Source organism: Callionymus lyra, chromosome 17, assembly GCF_982586985.1.
Source record: "Callionymus lyra chromosome 17, fCalLyr1.hap1.1, whole genome shotgun sequence".
Taxonomy (NCBI): domain Eukaryota; kingdom Metazoa; phylum Chordata; class Actinopteri; order Syngnathiformes; family Callionymidae; genus Callionymus; species Callionymus lyra.
This window is the reverse complement of record NC_141834.1, coordinates 4,748,433-4,770,899: the sequence shown is the minus strand read 5'-3', so window position 1 is coordinate 4,770,899 and position 22,467 is coordinate 4,748,433. Positions and strand designations below refer to the sequence as shown.

General features: G+C 45.8%; 3 protein-coding genes across 3 annotated transcripts; 1 reads left to right on the top strand and 2 right to left on the bottom strand.

Moving 5' to 3' along the window:
• Nucleotides 1-502: 502 nt before the first annotated feature.
• On the bottom strand, nucleotides 503-4,269 carry selenbp1 (selenium binding protein 1). Its single transcript, XM_087778825.1, has 12 exons — nucleotides 4,180-4,269; nucleotides 3,514-3,567; nucleotides 3,336-3,448; nucleotides 2,972-3,157; nucleotides 2,598-2,718; nucleotides 2,356-2,538; nucleotides 2,113-2,294; nucleotides 1,975-2,053; nucleotides 1,313-1,434; nucleotides 1,158-1,250; nucleotides 969-1,087; nucleotides 503-781 (listed from the first exon to the last, which is right to left on the bottom strand). Exons 1-12 carry the CDS (start codon nucleotides 4,181-4,183, stop codon nucleotides 619-621), a joined length of 1,419 nt encoding a protein of 472 aa, XP_087634951.1. The 5' UTR covers nucleotides 4,184-4,269; the 3' UTR covers nucleotides 503-618.
• A 545-nt stretch (nucleotides 4,270-4,814) lies between these two features.
• Nucleotides 4,815-15,475, bottom strand: pogzb (pogo transposable element derived with ZNF domain b). The gene is made up of 19 exons (XM_087812285.1): nucleotides 15,361-15,475; nucleotides 14,382-14,500; nucleotides 13,102-13,173; nucleotides 12,824-13,014; nucleotides 12,672-12,765; nucleotides 12,518-12,613; nucleotides 12,344-12,451; nucleotides 12,031-12,214; nucleotides 11,797-11,948; nucleotides 11,624-11,724; nucleotides 11,421-11,567; nucleotides 10,255-10,389; nucleotides 10,073-10,194; nucleotides 9,864-10,010; nucleotides 9,720-9,779; nucleotides 8,930-9,042; nucleotides 7,131-8,714; nucleotides 7,023-7,059; nucleotides 4,815-6,888 (listed from the first exon to the last, which is right to left on the bottom strand). Exons 1-19 carry the CDS (start codon nucleotides 15,372-15,374, stop codon nucleotides 5,205-5,207), a joined length of 5,160 nt encoding a protein of 1,719 aa, XP_087668411.1. The 5' UTR covers nucleotides 15,375-15,475; the 3' UTR covers nucleotides 4,815-5,204.
• On the top strand, nucleotides 15,451-21,858 carry crdhl (cone RDH-like). Its single transcript, XM_087779075.1, has 8 exons — nucleotides 15,451-15,540; nucleotides 17,004-17,153; nucleotides 17,303-17,437; nucleotides 19,144-19,335; nucleotides 19,487-19,648; nucleotides 19,712-19,831; nucleotides 19,895-20,099; nucleotides 21,759-21,858. Exons 2-8 carry the CDS (start codon nucleotides 17,021-17,023, stop codon nucleotides 21,856-21,858), a joined length of 1,047 nt encoding a protein of 348 aa, XP_087635201.1. The 5' UTR covers nucleotides 15,451-15,540; nucleotides 17,004-17,020.
• Nucleotides 21,859-22,467: the final 609 nt, after the last annotated feature.

Sequence of the window (22,467 nt, the reverse complement as noted above, 5' to 3'; positions counted from 1 at the left end):
AAATATAAACACTAGGTGGCACTCTTACCCCGTTTAATTGAATTTAAATGTGGACACGTTGACTCTTCTGTGAGCAGAACCTTAATACCCCAGATGAATTTACCCAAGGGATCAAAAAAAGAGTCATGCACCTGCTCCAATATTGAACTTGGATCAGTCATCGATTGATGACTCTTTCCAGGCCTTACGAGTCGAACCACTTAAAAATTCTAAAATCCTTAACTACTAATTTATATTACATTAAAATATAACTTTTTAGAAGAAAATTAAATTGGTATATAAAGTATTTATATTTGTGGTCTTTAATTAACCCTTGTGTTATCTCTGGGTCAAGGTGATCTGGTGCTCTTTTCTGACCACCGAGTCACCTTGACCCAGAGATAACACAAGGGTTAAGAACTGCGAGAGTGAACTGGAGAAAAAAAAAACGTTTCACAGAGCCTGACCAAGTCATTTTGACTTACAGAAGAAGAGGTGATGATAAACACAACACTTGTCTGTGTGAAAGTTTCATCAGCAAGACTTTAATTCAAATCCTTTATGAGCTGATTGGTGATCATTGGGTTCTTCGGGGCACTCTCCTTCAGGAGGCGCCGTCATCTCTGTGGAAAGATTCTATCACAGCCAGATGTCGGACGTGCAGTCTCCTCCTGGGTATCGCAGCTCGTGGGCCAGAGACGGACCCTCCGGCTCCTTCCCGAAATCCACCAGGAAGTCCTCATTCAGGGTGAGACCGCCAGTCGCCGAATTCACATCGATCTGCATCATGACCGAGCCGTTCCTGAAGTAAACACAGTACTGTCATATAATGTGAATACTACAGCAGGACTTAGGTTGTTTAATGGGAAGATATTTATGAAACAATACTTTTTTAGTAAAGCTGTAAAGTACTGAGAAGCACTGTAGTACCGCAGCAGTGTATACTACTACTGAGTATACTAGAGTAGTATTAGTACTACAGTACTCACTTCACCATGTCGGGGTAGAACTGTTTGTCCCACCCACTGTACAGGGACGTTGTTACGTAGAGTCTGGTTCCATCAAGACTCAACTGCAGCATCTGAGGACCGCCCTCGACCCGTGTGCCCTGAAAGAGAGACAGACAGTCAGACAGACGGGTCTGAAATGCTGATATTCTGTCACCTCACGGCCCTCACCTGGATGAAGCGTGGTCCCGGCTGAGTCTGGTTCTCCGGGTCCTCCACGACTCGGACGTTACTTCCAGCGATGATGCTTCCTCCCAGAAACACCTGTGACAGAGGTTAAAGCTGTTTGACCCTCCGCTGGCGAGAAGCTGCCAACGCTGTCATACCTGTCCCACCAGCCGAGGGTTCCTGCGGTCGCTGATGTCGTACTGTCTGATGTCTCCGTGCAGCCAATTGCTGAAGTACAGGAACCTGTCATCCAGCGAGACCAGAATGTCTGTGATGAGACCTGGAGAGAAAAAGATAGGCCAGAGGGTACATGTCATTATCTGTGTGTTATCATTACCTTGGGCCGCCCAGAAATTTGAGGCGATGTGGAGCCCTTTTCATGTCATTTGAAACTAAACCATTGTTTTCTTTTTTATTTATCTTTGTAATGTTTACTTATCTTCTTGGTTATATTTCTGTATGATCAAATTTCTTTTTTTGTGTGTTTTTTGTCACATCTTAATGCCTCATATCGTTTTATTTTTCTACTTCTTTGAATATGTGCAGGAATATTCAGTGGGGAGAACATAGAAGTATTTGATACATGCTGATTTTTGAAGTTTTCCCACTTACAAAGCATGTAGAGGTCTGTAATTTGTATCAAATACTCCCCTCTGTATAACTATAATTTATTTTTTTAAGGAAATGTACCACAGGAGAGGGGGCAGGGATTTGTTTGTTTGTAAATTGTGTGTGTATATGAAAAGCTCAAGAAGAAAATGTATTAAAAGAAATAAAGAAAGAAAGAAAATTAGTAGGCCAGACAGACAGGCGCTCTTACCAGGCATCTCGGGCAGCAGCCAACCCTCCACCCTCTTGGCCGGGACACTGATGACTTTCTCCGTGGTCCACTTTCCCTCCTGAGCACAAGGACGGTCACTAGACCTGTGTCACAGCTAAGCACACTTTTGGTACTGACCGGAGTTCTGTGGAAATGGAACACACTCCCTCCCAGAGCGCAACCAACGTAGCCCTCTGTAGCATCTGGGTCGTGCAGGAAGCGAACCTCCAGGGGAATGGCCCCATCTGGGCCGAGGTCCAGGGTCTGAAGCTTCTTGTGTGTGGTCCAATCCCAGACATGGACCGAGGAGCCGTAGTGTCCTGGAGCAAATTAAATCGTGAGACACAAAGTGGATGTTCAGACAAAGAGTTTCTGTCTTACCATCTTTGACGTGAGTGATATCAAAACCATCGGCCAGGGCCTTTGGGGCACCCCACTCAGTACTAATCATCACATTGTGTCTGGGCTGGTACCAGAAGTCATAGCCGAATGGCACCGCATCCCCCTCATGCTCCCAGTTTCCCACGACCTCGAACGTCTCACCGTCCAGCAGCACGAACCCACCTGAGCGACTGACACTGTGAGTCTCTCAGTGGCCTCTGGCTGACCTCTGACCTTCTCACCTTTGCCATTGCCGGACGGGTCTCCCATGCAGCTAATCATGATCTGACCACTCCCCAAACAGTGAGTGGTATGTGGGTTAGCAAGGCCACACTTCCAGAGAACGTCCACCGGCTCCACCATCTGTAACCAGCAGGAAGGGTCACGGCTCAAGCAGACTTTCTATACTGAACACTCCCGCTTGAGCTTGTCCCCCTCCTCATCCCCTCCTTTCCTCCCTTTCTGTTGAGCAAGTCCCCCTCCAACCCGTTGATGACTCAGCAGTATTTCAGGGCGTTTGTTTGGACTCCTGGCAGGAAAAGAACTTCCCAGAGGCCCAGCAGCTGGCTAAGTGATCCGGTTCTTGTAGATCAGACTTAATCTAGAATGTCTGTACCTTGTGCATCCGAGGTGCTCTCGGGTCAGTTCCGACATCGACAACGTAGATCCTGGACGAGATGAGTGACGGCAGGATTAGACGGTTGCGTCTCTTGGTGGTGTCCCCGAAGCAGCTGCTGCAGGCGTTCCAGCCCGAATGGTGCAGCTCGTCCCGCAGGTTGGGCATCGGCAGCCGGTGGATCACCTGGAGGGACACAGCTCACTCTAATGATTGGGGTCAAAGGTCAGGTGCAGTTCTGGATTCTTTTCAGACTAGCTCGGTCTGGACCTGGACTTGTGGATCTGACCACTTTATTATGACACTTTTGAGTTCATACCACATCTGCTCCACATGAACCCTCCAGAAAAGAAGACAGGTCTACCTGACAGAAGGTGGAGGACTTGGGGTCCACATCCACAGTGGCCAGGTAGTCTGGCTTCAGGATGTCTGTGTTCCGGTAGATGCAGGGCAGGTAAACAATCTCCTCCCGTGGACCTGGACCAACAACAGACTTCTCAGACCAGACCTTTGAATCACCCCGAGATTCAACCAAATCTGACCTCTCATGGCGTCCAGAGGACTCCGATACCCCGGTCCGCATCCGGAACACTTGTCTGCACAACACACACAACTGATGAGGGACTAAGACCATTGTGAGTGTGCAACAATGTGTGCTCTTGTGCGGGTCTCTTGATCCATGAAATAAAAACCTCAGAAGTTCCTTAACCAGATCAGAGACCCTCCTGAGTCTTCACCCAGTCCTTATTGCCAAATGTACTACAGGTCTCTGATAGATGACTGAATTCATACAATTATGGCTCCACAATAACGCTGCAAACATACAGTTGTTTATCAGGCTTATCCTCAGGAGTTTAGGTCATGTATGTCAGTATCAACCGTTGTGTGATATTTACCTTTGGTCTTATAGGTCAGTCCAAGGATACAGACACTTTAGTTTTAAACATGAATTTCAATCATTAACCTAAACAACATAAGTTACACACTTGCACGAAGCCAATGATATGCAGTAATGCTTATCCCCCACTGTGTGAGCAAACCAATTTAAAATTCCTGAATACCAAAACCATATCAAAAGTTATCCAGTAGTAGTGTGTGTAGATAAGAATGTGCGCAGTATAAGTGAAGGAGAGAGTTTGACTGTAAGAGGGAGACTAAGGCAGAAGATCAGTGAAAAACTCAAGTCTGAAATAAAAAGTTCTGCTCACCCATCTTATCAATCCTGTTCTCGTCTCGTAATGGAGTCCTGGTAGAATTGAGTAGAGGATGATAGTGTCGAAGGGGGTGGAGTCAGGGAAGAAAACAATTTAAGGGGCCATGTTAACCCTATCCTGTCACCACTGATTATCTATCCAGGTCATACTTATTGCAAAGACTGTCTGCATTCTACACAGCACATTTGTTTTTGAGCATGGGTCACCGAAGGAGTAGCCAGCCATGTTCGTGTTCAAAAACATACTTTTCATACAAAAACCTCTTAGTATGTTTGATTTTGTGTTTCTACTATTGTCTATCTATTAGTATCATTGATTTAATGATGTGATTAGTGTATAAGAAGAAGACCATCTCTCCATCTATGTGCGAGTACAGTGTTATAATACTCAGTAGGTAAACCCTGTAGAAGGAATGCTGTGAAAAATGTTATCTAAAGTGGGTGTGATGATTAACCGTGCAGCCCTTACACAACTCAACTTTCACTCAGTTGTGTTGAGGCAGGAAGTGAACTTTACCCTCATCCCTCAACATCAACCCATTCAGAGTGTGTTCACTCTCTACCCAAAAACACAACATTCACTTCTCTTAGTCAAACGGAGTGGATATGAAGGAGACATTTTACATGGCAGAAGATCATGAAACCACCAACAGTTTTATTGTAGTCACATGACTTCCAACATCAGTATCAAATATAGAAAAACTATTTTTCTTTTTTAAAACCTCCTATACAGGTTGCTGGTCACATGACCTTTCACAAAGCATGCTGGGAAATTGACATTATAATTATAATGGGTCCGACCCAGTTCTTCCTGGATGAAGCATCTGTTACGGAGTCAAAGTGGAACCATTATGTCAACTCCTCAGATAGTGTCAGCTTGTCAGTCAGTTTCCAAACCCCCCCAACAGAGTGCACTTACACACCACTTCAGTTACGTCAGTCATAGTGGTCCTCCTCATCACTCCTCGTCTCTCCTGGACCATCTTTTTTCCTTCTGTCCTACTCAGCTTTGCTTAGCTCTCATCCATCAGGCTCGGGGCCGTCTGTCTGACTCTTTACTGTGATCTTCCACTCGTTGCCAACTTCTTCTCCGACCACGATGCGAGTTTCTCTTCTCTCCTTGTTGGATTCCTTAGTCCGCTTCAGCACCTCCCCCTCCTCGCTATTGTCCTCCAGCTTCTCCTGGATCTCCTCTCTCTCCTGCACTGGCCGCTCCTCCTCTTTTTGCTCCCTTTTTTCCTCACTAACATCCATCTGCATGTCCTGCTGGGACTCCGCTTCCTCTTCTCGCTCCATCTCTTCCTCCAGCTCTAAAGAGTCTCCTCCCAGGTCTTCATGCAGAACCTCGATAAGAGTCTTCTGGAGTTCCGACTGAATCTCCTGAAGTGGTTTCTTGGTTTGGACATCTTCGCTCTGTCGTTCCAGCCCGGTCACCAGGAAGGACTTCCTTCCCGCCGCAGTACAGTTCTGGATCCGGGTCAGGAATTCTACTAGCCAGTCTACCAGCAGACGTGCAATGTTGGCGAGCAGCTTCTGTGGTTGGGACTCCTCCAGCTCTGGGGGGTCTTTAGCCACGAATCGGTTCCAGCGACTCCGGAGGAACCTCTCCAGCAAAGGTTTGACACAAACCTCCAATGGCTGCAGACGATGTGAACATCCAGCCGGGATGACAGCTGGTAGAGTCCCAGAGCTGCTGATGGAGACAAGTAACCCGTCGCTGGTATGCTCTCTATGTCGGTCCAGCACCAGCAGGGACTTGTTCATCTGGGTAGGAGCAGAGAGGTGCTGGAGCCAAACCTTATTGGTCCAGAGGTCCAGAGGGTCATCAACCGGCAGGGAGTGGAGCAGAATGAAATGTGGAATCTTCTCAGGCGGCTCCATGTCGGCCAGAACCAGAGTCGGCAACATGACACCATTGGACAGAACTGCCAGATAGATGGTAACAAGAGGAGAGAGCCCGCTCATGCCTAGAGCCTCAGACCGCAGCGTTTTGTCCAGAACCTGCCTGGAGTCTACGAACAGACAAAGCTCATCCATGGCTGCGATGGCTTGTTCTGGAAGTTTGTGAATCTGGGCCACCTTCTGTACGAACTTGTGAAACATTTGGACTTTGTCCTCCAGAAAAGGCGGCAGAGAGTGACCAAGAGGGAAAGAGGTTCTGGACAGGGGTATACGGTGCCGCAGCAGGAGGCTGACAGCCCACCCAATAGTGAACTGAACCGTTTCTGCAATGGTGCCAGACTTCTTCAGAGCCAACGCCTTTTTGAAGAACATGCTCTCGTTGAGAGAAAGCTGCTGCTCCTGCATGTCCAGAACCCAGCCCACTATGTGCTGCTCGCCCTCACAACAGACGCTCTCTGAAACTTTCAAGTGCTGTCGGGCTTTCCTCAGCCATGTCTGGATCTCTTGCGGGCCAGCCATGAAAACTCTGGAAGCTTGCTGAATTCCGTCCAACAGGGCCAAGAGCAAAACCCTCAAATGATGAGTAGACAACAGGTCCCCAAACTCTTCACATGGTGATGCTTGCTGGCCCTGCGAGATGGAGAACGGGCGACCGCCTGGATCTTGAACTTTCATCAGGTCAGAGTTCTCCAGGTTGTCTTCAAAGTCTTCGTCCTCCGACCTGTCCAAGTCTGAGAAGTTAAGGTCCTCTAGAGGAGCCAGGTCACTTTCCAGACCGGCCGGTTCCACCTTCACCTCCCCACTGCAACACAGAACCACAGTTACTCAAAAATGATGACATCATTACTACTTTTTAATGAGTTAAATCTGTGTTGTTGTTTGTTTGTTTGTCAACTTCAAACCTGTTAAAGGGGAAATGTATTTTTAAGATCTCACCTGAGACCGTTTCGGACAAATCCAACTTTCGTAGAACCTGTGAAGAAGAAGAGAACCATCAGAACCATCAAGACTCATCAGAACTGTCCAGGAGTTCAAGACACCGACCTCTGTTCTCAAGCTTCAGATTGTGAAACTCCCAGAAGCAGGTGGGCTGCCTGCAGAGGTTGACCCGGCAGAAGCTGCAGCCCAGCACACTGTCACGTCGCAAATTCTTCAGGACACAGTTCTTGCAGCGCCTGCAGGTGCCCAGTTTGATCATGCGGTGGACCTCTAAGGGCCCACCGGCGGGGTCTGAGCCATCTCCGACCTTCTGGACGCACTTTGCCAGATGGTTCCCGAGGCGCCTGCGGAAGCTCACCTGGGAGAAGAGGCCATCGCAGACCCAGGAGGGAGGGTTCTCCCGGCGACTCTCTCGAAACACAATGAAGGCGTTGACCACGCTGAGGTTGACAAGGAACCAGAACAGACCACGCCAGAGGGTGTCCTGCAGGATTCCTCCTAAAGGGTTGCAGGCCAGCAGCTGCTTGCAGATGTCCACGCCCCGCATGTTCTCCTGCAGCAAGTGAAACGCCTTCGGGCGCTCCATTGGGTCCAGACCTCCCACTTTGGTCTGAGACCGCCTCCACACTGTGTCAGGCTCACCAGGGGGAGCGTTGGTGCACAGACATCCCATCTCCTTCAGGTCCTTCCACCGAGTGGCCAGTAGGCGTCCATGGCACCACTGCAGGAAGTTGCCCGGCTTCTCAAGCCGTCCTTCCTCCCACAGTTCTCGAGGGATTATGCCGCTGGGCGAGGGGAAGGAGCTGGAGGCGTAGATGTCCTGCTGCAGGAGCTGTTGCATGAGCGGGACGGAGGCCAACGAATTGGACAAGTACAGCTGGTGGTGCTTCCCATCCAGACCCTTCGCCAGCTGGGGAACCACGCGGGAGCCTGGCTCACGGTCAGCCTCCACCTCCACCTCGATGTAGAAGCGGTGACAGTAGCCGGACTTGGAGTCGCAGAGAAGCCACACCTGAGGTGGGGTCTTTGTCCGGTCGCGGCCCTCTTCTTCCAGACTGGGCAGCAGCGCCCGATCGATGGTCAGGCAGCAGCGTGGCATGTAGGTGGCCCACATGGCCCCACCTAGGATGTCTAGCATGGGTCTGAAGATGTTCAAGGGGTCGCTGGAGTTGGAGTTACGCAGCTCTTCTGCGGCAAAGCTGCCCATGCGGATGTTAGCAGAAATCTCCTTGAAACGTTTAAAAGTCATGGCATGGCAGAAGGTGGCGCTGTTGTTGTAGTGGCTCCAATTCCAGTAGTGTGCCGGGTCAGGCAGGTTCTGGATCCCCATGAGGATAGTGAGTCCAATGAAGCCCATGATCTCCCCAGGACTGACAGGATCCCAACTGCTAGAGCCAGGGCTTAGGTAGTCCCGGGTTTTGACGTAATTGTTTGTCTCGTCTACGATAAGATCCACAAGCGCAGAGGGAAACAGCAGGTTGAAGAAGTCCATGGCGTCACTGTTCTTGGGGAGAGTGTGCTGTGGCCCACAGCGCTCACTGAAGGTACAGACAGACGATTCGCCACCCTGTGACGGGCGTTTCCACAAGTGTGCCGACCTCCACGAGTGGTCAGGCGGTTTCTGGATCTGGACAGGGGGTGAAGGCAGTTCTTCGACTGGCCGCAGCTGAATGTCCCGCTCAACCAAGTCTGTAGAGTTAAAAAAAAGAAAAAAAAGAAGAAGGTTTCAGAAACACTCTTGACCTGCCATGACATAAACCAGAAAAAAAGCAGAGAAACTCTCTTTTAAAGGATTCAAGGATTTGTAGTAACTGAAGGTTGACAATCATTGTTTTTGTCTAAGAACCATCAGGTGAGCATGATGGTACAATGAGAAACAAAACTAAAGAACAAGAGGTTCATACTCTTGGGCCTGCAAATGGCACTATGGTGTCCGGGGTTCAGGGCCAGGTGGTCGGCCATGTGGTCTGCTGAAGGCGGCTTGTAGCGGCAGGAAGAGCAGGTGAGCAGGAAGGGACTGAAACAGAGACAATTGTCAATAGAGGATCCGTTTCATCGTAAAGCACTTGATGATGTCACTTTGGTTCTCTCACAGCTTAAGATCTGTTTTTTAAATTTAAAGCTATATTGAAATACCGTAATTTGTCAAAGCAATCAGCAATGGTGATTAAAAACATATGGGCGTGCCGTAAGGCAGTAAGTGTTCGAACAAACAACAGACCTTTGTTAAATTAAGTAAGTAAGTAAAGTAAGTAAGTTATATTATATAATAATATTTGTAGAGCGCTTTTCTAGTCCAGGGTTTTTTTCAAATCTTAAATGCATGTGAGCAAATGTTTGGTGGGACAGAGAACAAACATGATGACTTTGGCTCACTGTACAACAGTAACATTAAGCAATTTTTTATTAATTGATTGATTTATTAAAGGAATTCATTTGTAGTTGATTTATAACTAAAGTAGCAAATTGATTGTACAAAATATTTAGCTTTATCAACCTCTATTTTATTAAAGTGCGACTAAAACAAATCACTCAATTTCAGCGACACAAAAATAAACAGAACATGAAGCGTCCTAAAGCGCTATCCTTGTGATAAAAACCTAGTCATCATCAATCATGTGCTCGACACTCGAGCACATGAGATCCTGTTCTTCCAAGTGTGACTTCACAGGTAAAATAGGTCACATGACTCACCATGGAGGAGGCAGCCTGTGCAGAGGAAGAGACCTGGACCCTGACAGAGGGACGTGGTGGCTGTAACAGAAAGCCCAGTGAGTGACAGGTGGCCAGTGGTCAGGAGTGAATAAGGGTCAACTCGGCAGTGGTCAGTGGTCTTACTGGATCATGTGGGTGGCGTAGGCCCGCGAGCAGCAGCTGCTGTAGGGGCAGAGAGGACAGTGGACGTATGTGGGGTAGTGGCTGGAGAAGTTGGAGACACGGCTGCTGCACTCCATGCACACCATCTTCATCTGTCCGTCCAGAATCCTGCACGTAAACACCAGGTCACATGACCCACAGTGACCTGGCAGTGACTCTTCCGGACTCACCTGTTGACCTGGACCTTCTTGCCGAGCTTCTTGAACTGGGTGGATGGGGGGGACTCCTTGACGCTGGTCGACTCTGAAAAGTTCTGTTGCAGCCTGAGTCGACCATACGTTCTGATAGTCACCTGGAGACCAGACCAGACTTCAGTGGGAGCTCAGAGAGACACAAACCGACTTACACCGACCTTTGAACCCGGAGGCAGACCCTGCAGTTTCGGGGGTCTGCATACGCTCCGATGATTCTCCGTCTTGTGCTGCATCTTGTCTTTGAGTATGATGAACTGAAGACGACACTTGTTACAGTGAAACGCCTGAGACACCTGCAAGAGACACACGCTTGAACACAAGCACCACTTGAATAAACGAACATGAACACAAACACTCAAGAACTCACGCACATTCCTGAACACAAATGCACACATTGCAGTAGAATATTTGATTGTTGAGATTGAGTTTCATTGTTGACAATTGTCACCATACGCGTTTTTCCAGTGGAGTGAAGCCTCTCAATTCATCTGGATAAAAGGATTACATTAATTTTGCATAAATGGCTCTGTTGAGATTTAAAACCTGAGATTGCTGGCTGTAATGGATGTTCAGCGTTCTGTTCAGAGAATCTTCATAAGAAGTTTAATCCAGTAATGCAGGCAGAACATTAATGGTGAGACTCGTGAGAATAATAATAAGATGTTTCTGTAATAACGCATAACTTTAATTTAGCACAGAGAACATCAACGGTGTCAGTGAACATATGTAATGTCTTTTCTTAGTAAGAATAAACTAAAAGAGATATCCTGCACACCACGTTGTATTTGAACCTGGTCGGTCCACGATAACAGGTTTATGTCCATGCACTTAATGTTTGTTTACTGTTTAACTACAGCTCATTAAAAAAAAAGAGGTTAACTTTTTGTTTTAAGCAGCAAAGCTGGATAAAGGTGCATTTTTCATTGACTGATTTTTTATTCTGGTTAACTAAAATTTATCACATATCGTTTCAATTGTTGGTGACTAGTCGACATTATAATAGTCGACCAGTTGCAAACCCATTCAGAGACACTTAATAATAAATAATGTTGTAGTTTTCACACTTTAATATACATATTGCTACCTTGAAGGAATTCAATTAATCAATATATGAATTTAAGGTCATTCTACCAAGCATGTGCATGAATCACGCACGCACATGCAGTACACGCACATGCACGAACACATACACATAAACACATGAACACACATATGCATGTACATCACATGCATGGACACGCACTCACTTGCATTTATGCACACACACCTGGAGAGGGCTTAAAAACTTTGGACATTAAATAGTAAACATTTGTACGCGAATCACCTGGTGTTTGAGAAGGTGTTGCTGGTACACATTTGTGTTTGCCGTCACTTTGAGACAGAACACACACATCAGGTGAGCAGACTCTTTGTGGGCAGAGCTAAAGTGCTGGATGAGGTCGGTGTAGAAGGACGAGCGATAGGAACACACCTGCAGGTCATGGGACAGTTAGAAGTTTCAACCGAGGGTCAGGACGCAGAGCTCACCTGGCACATGTACGGCATCTCCCCGGGTTTGTGCGTCACCTTCATGTGGTTGAGGAACGCTGGCTCGTTGTCAAATGCCCACTCGCATATGCGACACATACCTGTATGAACACAACCTTAGCCTCCACATTCCCGAGTGTGTAGGTGCGTGTGTGTGTGTGTGTAGTTCTCACAGGAGGACAGTGAAGGGCCGTGGACCTGCTCTTGGTGCTGAGCCAGCTGGGTCGGAGAGAAGAACTGTCGATAACACAACTTACAGAGTTTTGTCTCGTCTGCCCGTCTGACACTGGAGAGCTCGGAGTGTTTCAGCATGTGCTGCATTAACCTACACACAAACACACAAATGCTAATCCATGTCTTAGCTTGTGTATGAGTCTGTTTGTGAGAGGGAGAGTGTCAAGTGTTACTTCAGGTTGTTGGCCGCAGGGTAGGAGCAGATTTGGCAAGTAAAGGTAGGAGGTTTCCCCCCAGGGGTCGCCATCTTCCTCAGGTTCAGGTCCCCCTCGGACGTGCCGTAATAGAACTCCTCTACACTCATCACAATCTTCAAGTTGTCAGGGGTGCTAGTGACAGTGGTGTTCTGGCCTGAAGCTATGGGAGCGGTTGAGAGAAACCAGTAAGAACGGATTACAGTGGATCTTGCTTGGCAGGTCACACAAAATGAATAATGATAATGATAATAACTTAATTATTGTCATTTAATCTAAGTGTCATTCTCACGAGCAGAGGCAGGAGTTCTGTTGACACCATTTGCTGAGCCAGAAGGTAGAATTGGGCGCCCGACCGGTGCCAGAGTTCTGACTCCGAACTGGGTCATCTGAAGGTTCACTGAAAGACCAGTTTGATGAGTGCCCCGGTTGGGAATCTGAGTTAACATAGGGCACTGGTACTCACCTGGTCCTGGTGGGTTGGAGCGAATGGTGAGTGTGTTGGGCATTCTCAAGGTCTGGATACCCACACTGGGTCGAACCATGGTTCCAAGAGCCGGGGCTGCGGAGAAGAGAGAGGATGAGCTGTGACCGCGCGGGAGGTTCTGCCGGACACCTACACTGGATGAGTGTGAGCGGCTGCACCGTCTGACCCGGCTGCAAGTTCAACAGCAGGGGGGTTCCGGGTTTCATCATGGACTGGACCGGGAAGCCCTGCAAGGCAACAGGTCAGTCGCTGACCACAGCAAAATAACGTCACAGCTGAGCTAACCTGAGTGGTGAGCAGGATGGGCTGAGCGGTGCCTGACACTGTTGGGAGGAAGAAGGTTCCGTCTGAGGAACGTGTCAGGATGATGGGCTGCGCCAGGGTCACGGCGGGCGATGCAGTAGTGGTGGGAGAGGGGGAGGTAGAGAGGACTGGGAGCATGGCAGAGGGAGAGGGGCTGTGAGAAGAGGAGGGAGCTGCAGAACAACCATATCATTAAAAACAATAGTACAAAGCAAACACATGCGCGCACAAAATCTCGATCTCGGTTTGTGCACACTCACCACTAGGGGGAGCAGTCGGTCTTCTTGGTGGAGGACTTGGGGGTGACGGAGAAGAAGGTGGAGAATCATCCACTGGATAAAAACAACACAAGATCAAAGATGTGTGTGGATAAGGGATGTGGAGATTCAGTGATTCGCATCAGTGCATCAATACAAATATGTAAGATGCGGCTGCGTCGGTAGATTCAAGGTGCATTAGGTTTTATTTGCGAGATTGCATCGGCTCTAGCCTTTTAGCGTCGGTAAATGCAATGGCAATATCGATTTCCGAGGCACCCTAAACGCACCATTGCGTCCTCAGGCAGCGACACAGTGGTTACGAGACAAAAAACTTGAACAAAGATGCACAAGTGACAAGACAATTAAGTAGCCTAAAAAGACTCAAATTTGTGGAATCGTTTTTTACAGCGTGCAGGTCAATTTATAATGACTCATGCCATATTCAAACAATGCCGTGGTTCTAATCAAATATGCAGCACAGCATATTTATTGTGTTGTTCTAATATATATTTTTTAGTGCGTTTAATTTTTATTTATTTGCAAAAGCTTGCTTATTTTTGAAGCAGGGAAGACTACACGTGTGATTACACTGGACTTGTTTACAGAATTTGTATTGTTCACAACACCTGCATATTGTTGTTGTTTTTTGACAAATAGAATAATGTTAAATTGTTTCAGTATTTTTTAGTACTTTTGAACATCTTGAGAATGTTGCAAAACCATCATGATAATAATGGTACCTGTGATGATATTAGTCACAATAAAACTCACATTAAATTTCATACAGTTACACCGCCTCATCTAAATCTTGGCGAAAAAGAGGTTACGAAAGTCTAAGTCCATAATGACATAATAATGGTTTCACTCTTCCTCCAGCCAGCCTTAATAACACCCTGCTTTGTTTATACAACAAGTCCCTTAGAGGAGGAGACTTCTGTGATTGATGACACGTGATGACAAACCCTGATGCACAGTGGGCGTGGTTATGGTAAACAAGATTTAATCTACAGAAAAACTAAGGCTTTTCAGTTGGCAAGCTATTGAACATTTTCAAATGTAAATATTTCAATTTTTTTTAAATATTTCGAGTTTTGTACAAATAGACAAATAGAGGTCCAAGATTTATTTAAGAGACACTCAAATCAACGCATTAGTCGCCCTTTAATTTCTTAACACTTGTATCGGATCAGTATTGTGTCCATAAAAGTCAGATTGGTTCCTCTCTAGTGTGTATGAATTGAAAGATTAGGCTTGTGTCTGTAAGTGCGAGTGTCACTCACATGGTTCACAGAAGCTGTCGTAGATGTCCATGTCCTCCTCTTCCACGGTGTCGTCCACCTGCTGCCAGGGCTCCAGCTCCTCCTCCTCACACTCCATGAACAGCTCCGTGTCCATGTTGCTATGGAAACCACAGACACAGCTAATGAGTGCTAATCTGGTCCAAAAAAAATATAGTTCATGTCCGACATACCTGGACATGCTCCATCCTTGAACTGACATTAAGCTTGACAGCACAGGTAATGGCTAAAGTTAAGAATCAGTGTTGACTAGTTTGACATCTAGGAACTGCTCTTCTTCCTCAACACCTCAAATAATGTGACAATGATGTCAGACTGGAGGAATTCTGTTGTCTTTCAATGTCCTTCCACCATGAAAACATACACTTTATATACATCATGTAACCCCTCACGAGGAGAAAAAAAACTTAATAATACTGTTAAACTAGAATGAAACACTTTTTCCGTGAGTTGGAAAAACAAAGGAACTAATAACGGTTTCTAGGTATGATCCTATGCGCGCGCCGTACTGCGGTTCTCGGTTCGTATTTTTTTTTATTACTATTTTAACGAACATCACCGGGAGTTTTAACCCAGAAGGCAATAAACTCGTTGTTTAGGGGTGTGAAGTTCTGTTGTTGTATTGGTATGGTTTCTTTTTTGTCTCTCTCTGAAAGTCTTGAAGCAGCCTGTGTTGGTGCAGCTCAGTGATGCGGCCAGAGGGGGCGCTGGAGAGCCTCCAGCTACAACATCAGCTTCCATAAAACCTTCTCGATCAGACAAAAAACTCCCACTCGTGACACAGTGGGTAGAGAAAAGATAAAAACACTGATGGGGGGAGGACGCTGCGCGCTCAGCGGGCTGTGGTGAGTGTGTTTTACGATCTGCATGCCCAGGTAAGAGACAGACTCCGCGGCGCGCGCGCACAGGTGTGAGCGCTGCCGCCCTGCAGGGTGGCGGGTCCCACAGGACTGTGTCCTACCTGCTGCTGGTCATCCAGGTCTCGCTTTGCAGGACAAGGAAGGACTTGCGGTGTTCGATGCGGGCCAGTCGGTACGATAGTAGGCGGGCATGTTGAGGCGGGACTTCCGGCTGCAGCACCACTCCCGTTGGTCGGAATGCGCTTCATCACTTCCGGTTCAGTCGACGCGTGTTCCTATTGGTCAGTAAAAAAGATTTTTCCAATTGAGACCGGAGTGCGTTTTACTCATCGAACCCCCAACTGCGTCTTGACTAACCCAACACTACAAATAAGTACAAACAAAAACAAACCACAAACTCTAAATACAAGAACATCTGAGACTCACCATATTTTATTTTTTTTAATTATTGGACGAGATCTGTTACATTTTCTTTGTTCAAGCAGCTAAAAAATAATCAAGAATAAACGTTCTGACCTTCATTAAAAGTTTCATTATCTTGCTGAACTTGAAGCATCTGGTGTGACGTTGATCTAGATTCACAGTGGTCACCAACGTAGGCGCCAAAAGGGTTAGGGGACCAGGAGGGCGGGTAAGAGAGCAGGGCTCCCGGGGGTCTGGAGCTCCAGGGTTAGGGGTCCCGTGGTCCAGCTTCTGGCGGGGTTAGGGGACCAGTAGGTCGGGTGGGAGAGCAGGGCTCTGGGGGGACTGGAGCTCCAGGGGTGAGGGGGTCCAGTGGTCCAGCTTCTGCCGGGGTTAGGGGACCAGGAGGGCGGGTAAGAGAGCAGGGCTCCCGGGGGGCTTGGGGGGCTTGATTTGTGGGTAAGATAGTCACAAAAGTGACCTAAAATAGAATCGGGATCCGCGGACTTGTTTGAGAGCAGGCGGCGGGCTTGGGGGGCTTGATTTGTGACTCACCGTGGGCCTATTAAAAATATATATATATTTCAAATGATAACCATCTCATTTGTTTTGATTTAGTGTTTCCTTTCTTGTTGCCCTTTTGATAATAATTGAAGAATCAATAATGCAATTAGAGTTTTGGAGAAATATCATTTATCATCCTCAATAATATAGACCTGTGGTTTACTCCGGTTTCCTTCCACAGTCTAAAAACATACAGAGGTTGATTCGGACCTTGGGGATATTGTACGTAAGGTATGTGTGAAAGGTTGTATGTCTGTGTGTCCAGAATGGCTTCAACATACCGGAGGAACAGAGAGCCAGAGGAACCGGTGCACAAATTAAGGAGAAACTAACGAGGAGGCAGCACAGTCCAAACAGAAGGCTAGGAGCAGGAACTAGATTTGATATAGATGAGTATTGTTACAACAGTTGAAATGGAGCCCAAAATCACATTTTCTATATGAGTTAGGGTCTGTTTAACTCAAAATCTGAGAGACCACGCATCCCTCGACTGAATGAAACACAATGATTTGAGATTGCCTTACTGGTTAACGATCGATTTTAGATTACAGTGTTGAATTGTTACTGTGGATTAGCGTATCAGATTAGGTGAAGAGGGTTATTGTGGGTCTAGATCAGCTGGTCGAAGTGTGATTATCAGGACTCAAAGTGTCTCACTGGATGTTTGTATATATTTTCTTCTGATCTAACTTCCTGTGTGTTGGATAATCTGCTGTAATCTGACTTAATCTGCCCCTCCCCTGTTTCTTTTCCACCTGCCACACAAACCGGACCACAGTCTGACTAAGCCGCATCATGAGAGCCACCATGTCAGGAGGCTTTCTGGTGCTGCCTTGGTCCGGAAGAGCCGCCGACAACGCAGATGGGTCCGAGACGGACTGGAAACTGCTGCTGCAGGGGGGTGCGCTGCTGGGAGTTACCGTCTTCTGTAAGAACTCTGGTTTGCTAACTGTGTTGTGGTGTTGACTGTACTCCTTAAAAGTGGAAATTATTAGTTTGAGCGTCTCGCACAGAGTCTAGACTCTTGAGCCAATTGTGGTGCTGGTGCAGGTCGTGACCTTAAGATCTTGTGTGCAGGCGTGGCGGTGCTCAGACGGTGGATTGGCGGCGGCGTGTGTCGCTGTAAGGCTCGTCTGGACGGGAAGACAGTTTTGATTACTGGCGCAAACACAGGCATTGGCAAAGAGACCAGCAGAGACATGGCGTCAAGAGGTGAGCGTGACACAATAGCATGACCTCTGGTGATGCGTCCAGGAGAAGATTCTGACGCACAATAGACGTATATACGCACCCACTAAAGGTTACGGTCATGTTGGTTTAACCTTTGAAACTGATCACAGAAAAGTATAATACTCTCACACACACTAACTAAGTTTAGTGAAAGTAGATCAGTGCCATAGCTGTAGAGGAATAATGAGTAAACAGCGGCTAACACGCTCTTATACTTGCTAATCTGACCATCAGATTATAACATTGTTCCCGCTTAAATCCAATGATATCATAAACCACAGATGAACGCTGATGGAATCTATGTGTCGCCTGATTGGCGGAAAAGTAACTCGCTACTGTTTTGTAATTGTCTGGTGTCTATATTATACCAACAATTTAAAGGGTTCACATTAAAATGTAGAATTTAAAAGATCATGAATTAAAAAATATATAATTTAGAAAATGTATCTTTGAATAATTAGAATAAGAATATCAAACTATATGTTTAAAAAATATTGAATGCAATAAAAAAATGATAAACGTAAAACCTGTGCCAAAACCAAATATTCTAATCACAACCATGACTTCCATACCGGATGGGTCGAGGCCTGGGTTAACAGCAACCGCCATTGGTGCCGATAACCTACAGGAAACATGGAAATTGGGCTACTGTGGGTCAAAGTCGAACAAGGAGAGGAGGAAGGCAGGTTTAGAAACAGAGAGAAAAGAGGAAAGGTAAGAGTCTGGGACTGAGAGTAGGGACTTTGAATATTGGGAGAATGACGAGAAAAGCTAGAGAGTTGATTAGCTTAGGTGCAGGTTTTTAGTTGTGCTATTATGGCATTGATAGGAAGAGAACCGGAGTAGGGGTTATCCTAAAAGAGTTTGTAAGGAATGTGCTAGAAGTCCCACAGGTGGGATGTGAATTAGAGGATAAGGAAGCATTCTGAAGTAAGGTAGATTTTTCTTCATGCAGGATTTTCCCTGATTTTCTGAGACTCCTGGGTTTGTCTTATGTGTCTTGGCCTTTTAAAGTATATATTTTAACTGTGTATTGTTTTGGATTGTAAAAGCGCTTTGTGACCCTGGTCTAGAAATAACCATTACTTACTTACTTACTTACCTACTTACTTACTTACTTACTTACTTATATACAAGGCCAGCGATGCTGTACGGTCTAGTGCCACTGAGGAAAATAGTGAGGTTCTCTTTGGGAGTGAAGAAGATGGATAGGATCAGGAATAGGTCATTAAGAGGAACAGTACCTGTTAGATGTATAGAGATAAGGTCAGAGAGGCCAGAATGAGATGGTTTGGTCATGTACAGAGGAGGGATAGTGAGTATATTGGTAGAAGGATGCTCGGGTTGGAACTACCCGGCAGGAGGTCTAGAGGAAGACCAAAGAGAAGGTTTATGGATGTAGTGAAAGAGGACATGAAGTTGGTTGGTGTGAGAGACGGGGATAGAGACAACAGGGTTAGATGTAGGAGGTTGATTTTCTGTGGCGACCCCTGAAGGGAGCCGCCGAAAAGGAAGAACAAAGATTAAAAACAAATTCAACCTTCAAATATAGAATTTATTGATTTCCATTTTTTTTAAATGCAATGGTATAAAATACTACAACATTAAAAACATTTGAATATTTAATTAAACCATTTATTACTCTGATGTCACTGACAATGATATAAATCCATACGTTGGTGCTGCAGGCGCTCGGGTGGTGATGGCGTGCAGAGACTTGTCAAGGGCTGAGGACGCAGCAGAGCAGGTTCGCCGGGCTACAGGAAACGGGAACGTAGTGATCCGACACCTGGACCTGGCCTCCATGTTCTCAGTGAGACAGTTCGCCAAAGATTTTCTGGACAGTGAAGACAGACTGGACATCCTCATTAACAATGCAGGCACGTCCACTGTTGGTCGCTCAAATCACCAGTCTCACTACCTGTCTGTCCCTCTACTCACCTGTCTTACCACCCCTATGCCCCTCGAGACACCAGTCTCACCACCCATCTGTCCCTCCAATGACCAGTCTCACCACCCGTCTGTCTGCAGGTGTGATGATGTGTCCAAAGTGGCTGACAGAAGACGGGTTCGAGACTCAGTTAGCTGTCAATCATCTGGGTCATTTTCTCCTAACCAACCTGCTGCTCCCCAAACTGAAGAGCTCCGCCCCCAGCCGTGTGGTCACTGTGTCGTCCATCGCCCACAGGGGAGGTAGGTACACCTCTGACCTCTGTGAGGACTTTTTTTGTGTGCGTGACCTTTGACCTCCGTCAGGACACATCAACCTGGACGACCTTTTCTTCAACCACAGGCCCTACAGTCCTCTTCAGAGCTACCAGCAAAGCAAGCTAGCCAACATCCTGTTCACCAGAGAGCTATCCAGCAGACTGACAGGTCTCACACTCACGCGCAGACACACACACAAGCACACACACACTGACTGCCTCATGTCATCAGGTTCTGGTGTCTCTGCGTTCTGCCTCCATCCTGGTGTGATCCGGACTGAGCTGGGTCGTCATGTAGAAGGCTGGTTCCCCCTGTTGAGGGCACTGTTGAGCCTCCCGTCACTGCTGCTCATGAAGACTCCGCATCAGGGCTGCCAGACCACAGTCTACTGCGCTGTGGCCCCGGGCCTGGAGGAACTGTCCGGACGATACTTCAGGTGTGTTTTTGTTTCTGTGTGTGTTTGTCTGTGCATACATCAGGGCTGCAAAATTTGAGAATAGAACAGAAAATGACAAGAGTCTAATTTGTGTAAAGTCCTGACCACCATGCCAGCAATAGCCTAACCTGACATCTTTGACAATACCGTATGACTAAGATGGTTATAATATGATGATTTAATTATTAGTTTCTCAAAATGTTGTAGTCAGTATCTCAGGCAGTTATTGGATTGTCATTCGGTTGATAATTGATTTATAGCATCATAAACCTCTTATGATGTCATCTTTATGTATCTGAATTGTATGAAATCTGTGCCTATTTTTTTTTTAAATGTGTGCATGTTTTATTTATTAATTGTCTAAAAATCTTCTGGAAAAAAAAATTAGCCATGACAATATGTTCCAAACAAAATACCTATTATTTATTTGTGTAATATTATTCAAATAGTTTATAACCTAGTGATCTACTGAGTGTATTTTAGAGAGAAGTAACTTTTATTTTTTTAATAAAATCCTTTTTTTCAATAAAAGCAACCCTTTTTTTCGGATTAAAAATAGTTTTCAGGTTAGTAATTTGAAAGCTATGAACTTAGACAAAGACGAGTAGTCAGAGATCAGAATTAGTTTAAAGTCACAACAATTTTACTTGCAAGGAGAGAAGAGGTTAATACAGAACCTTCTCATCGAATGTGCCATTTTCACTCTAAAGTCACTGTTTTAGTCACGAGTTATAGTCCATTGTAAGGTCTTGATCATGCAAGAGATAAGTACAAAGTTAAAACAGGAAAAACACGGACTGGAATAAATTACAGCCGGTCTTCAATGAAGCATACAAAGGTTAGTGTGTTTTTCCTAATCTTTCCTAAGGAACTACTCGTCATTCGCAATATTCTCAAACATTGCATTTTAAACTGAGGAGCAAGCATTGTCTTAAAACCCAAACAATGATTAACATACCTGCAGTTAAGTACATTTAATAACCCAATTAACACAAATAATAATTTTCCCCTCCTTATCAATATTTTGTTTATTTGAATCAACTTAAATTAAAAATATTTTTTGGATTGAAGCAACATTTGTTTTGATTGATTAATAAATAATAAAATTTAGGGGCGTACGGTGGCGCAGTAGTCAACAAAACAAACAAGTATATGTAACGGTTTGAGTCAAGTCTGTAACTAATGCAACACGCTTGACATTCATTCACAGTGGGTTCCTCCTTTTCATAATGTACAGTATATTTAACGTAGGACATTTTACGAATGAATACAATGGTGTGGTTTTCAGAAATAATCTATTCTTTATTTAACTTCTTGTTCTCAGACAATAATGCTTCATTGAGGCAGCGACTCAATCATACCTCGTAGTCCAGTTTGTAACAAAAAAATAATTTAATTCCAGTGACAAATACCAAGTTTAGCACGCAAAGAAAAAAGGAAACGGTGGCTTTCCAAAGCACAAAAACATAAGATGGGGCACTGAAATTGTGTTGGTTCAATTTATCCTCAGGGGGAACAAATTGTTCCGACCGTCATCGGTTCCACTTCATTACAGGGCGTAATTACGTCAGCCGCTTACATTCACAGTATTGAATTGTATGTACAGTACAGGCCAACTGTTTCCAAGGAATTGTGTCAGCAGCAGTATTTGTTTTGCAGTGACTGTGAGGAGAAGCAGGTGGCTGCTGAGGGTAGAGATGACCTGGTGGCATCGAGGCTGTGGGAGGAGAGTGCCCGACTTGTCCAGCTGCACCACTGACCTTTGACCTGCATTCATTTTCATTTTTTGATGTGATTAAAAGTTATTTGACATGTCGACAGTTTTCCTGAACCAGAGCTCTCAACAACATCATCAACATGTGTTTCTTAAACTGACAGACTTTTAAAAAGCAATAAAACAGTGAATCCTGACCTTTGACCCCAGACTGTCGTTTCACAGCATGTCATTTATGGCGTTTGACAGCTGAAGTAGGTAAGAATTCACCATAGACTAGTAGAAGATGAGAAGTGACTCGGTAAGTCACTTTTCAATCCCCTTCCTGATAGCTTGGCACGTAAATTGGGAGGAATTTGACCGTATAACCAAGTCTTTTCACCAGTGACACTCACTAACACAAATGCCAATAACTCTGGCACGTTTCCAAATCCCTTAACACAGTTTTCCCCGGAATCAGCCTGTGTGGCCTCAACAAGATAAACGCCCAAATTATCTAATAATCTAATAATATATATAATAATCTGGGGTCTACGAATGGTGCGAAGCCCTTTAACCGAGCTTTGCTATTGGTTAATCCTTGAGGGCTTGCATCGTCTGTGAAAGATCAATGAACTCGCCCACCAGCTGGTTGCAGCCCCCTTGCCCATATTG

What these genes read in the sequence shown, in the direction of transcription:
- crdhl (XM_087779075.1), top strand. Translation starts at nt 17,021, where the DNA reads ATGAGAGCCACCATGTCAGGAGGCTTTCTGGTGCTGCCTTGGTCCGGA. An exon ending in CATCCTCATTAACAATGCAG is followed by an intron (nt 19,336 to 19,486) that starts GCACGTCCACTG and finishes GTCTGTCTGCAG; the next exon opens with GTGTGATGATGTGTCCAAAG. An exon ending in GCTATCCAGCAGACTGACAG is followed by an intron (nt 19,832 to 19,894) that starts GTCTCACACTCA and finishes TCATGTCATCAG; the next exon opens with GTTCTGGTGTCTCTGCGTTC.
- pogzb (XM_087812285.1), bottom strand. An exon ending in CCATCCTGCTCACCACTCAG is followed by an intron (nt 12,766 to 12,823) that starts GTTAGCTCAGCT and finishes GTTGCCTTGCAG; the next exon opens with GGCTTCCCGGTCCAGTCCAT. An exon ending in CGGCCCTTCACTGTCCTCCT is followed by an intron (nt 11,725 to 11,796) that starts GTGAGAACTACA and finishes GTGTTCATACAG; the next exon opens with GTATGTGTCGCATATGCGAG.
- selenbp1 (XM_087778825.1), bottom strand. An exon ending in GCTGCTGCCCGAGATGCCTG is followed by an intron (nt 1,435 to 1,974) that starts GTAAGAGCGCCT and finishes TTTTCTCTCCAG; the next exon opens with GTCTCATCACAGACATTCTG. An exon ending in CGGGACCACGCTTCATCCAG is followed by an intron (nt 1,088 to 1,157) that starts GTGAGGGCCGTG and finishes TCTCTCTTTCAG; the next exon opens with GGCACACGGGTCGAGGGCGG.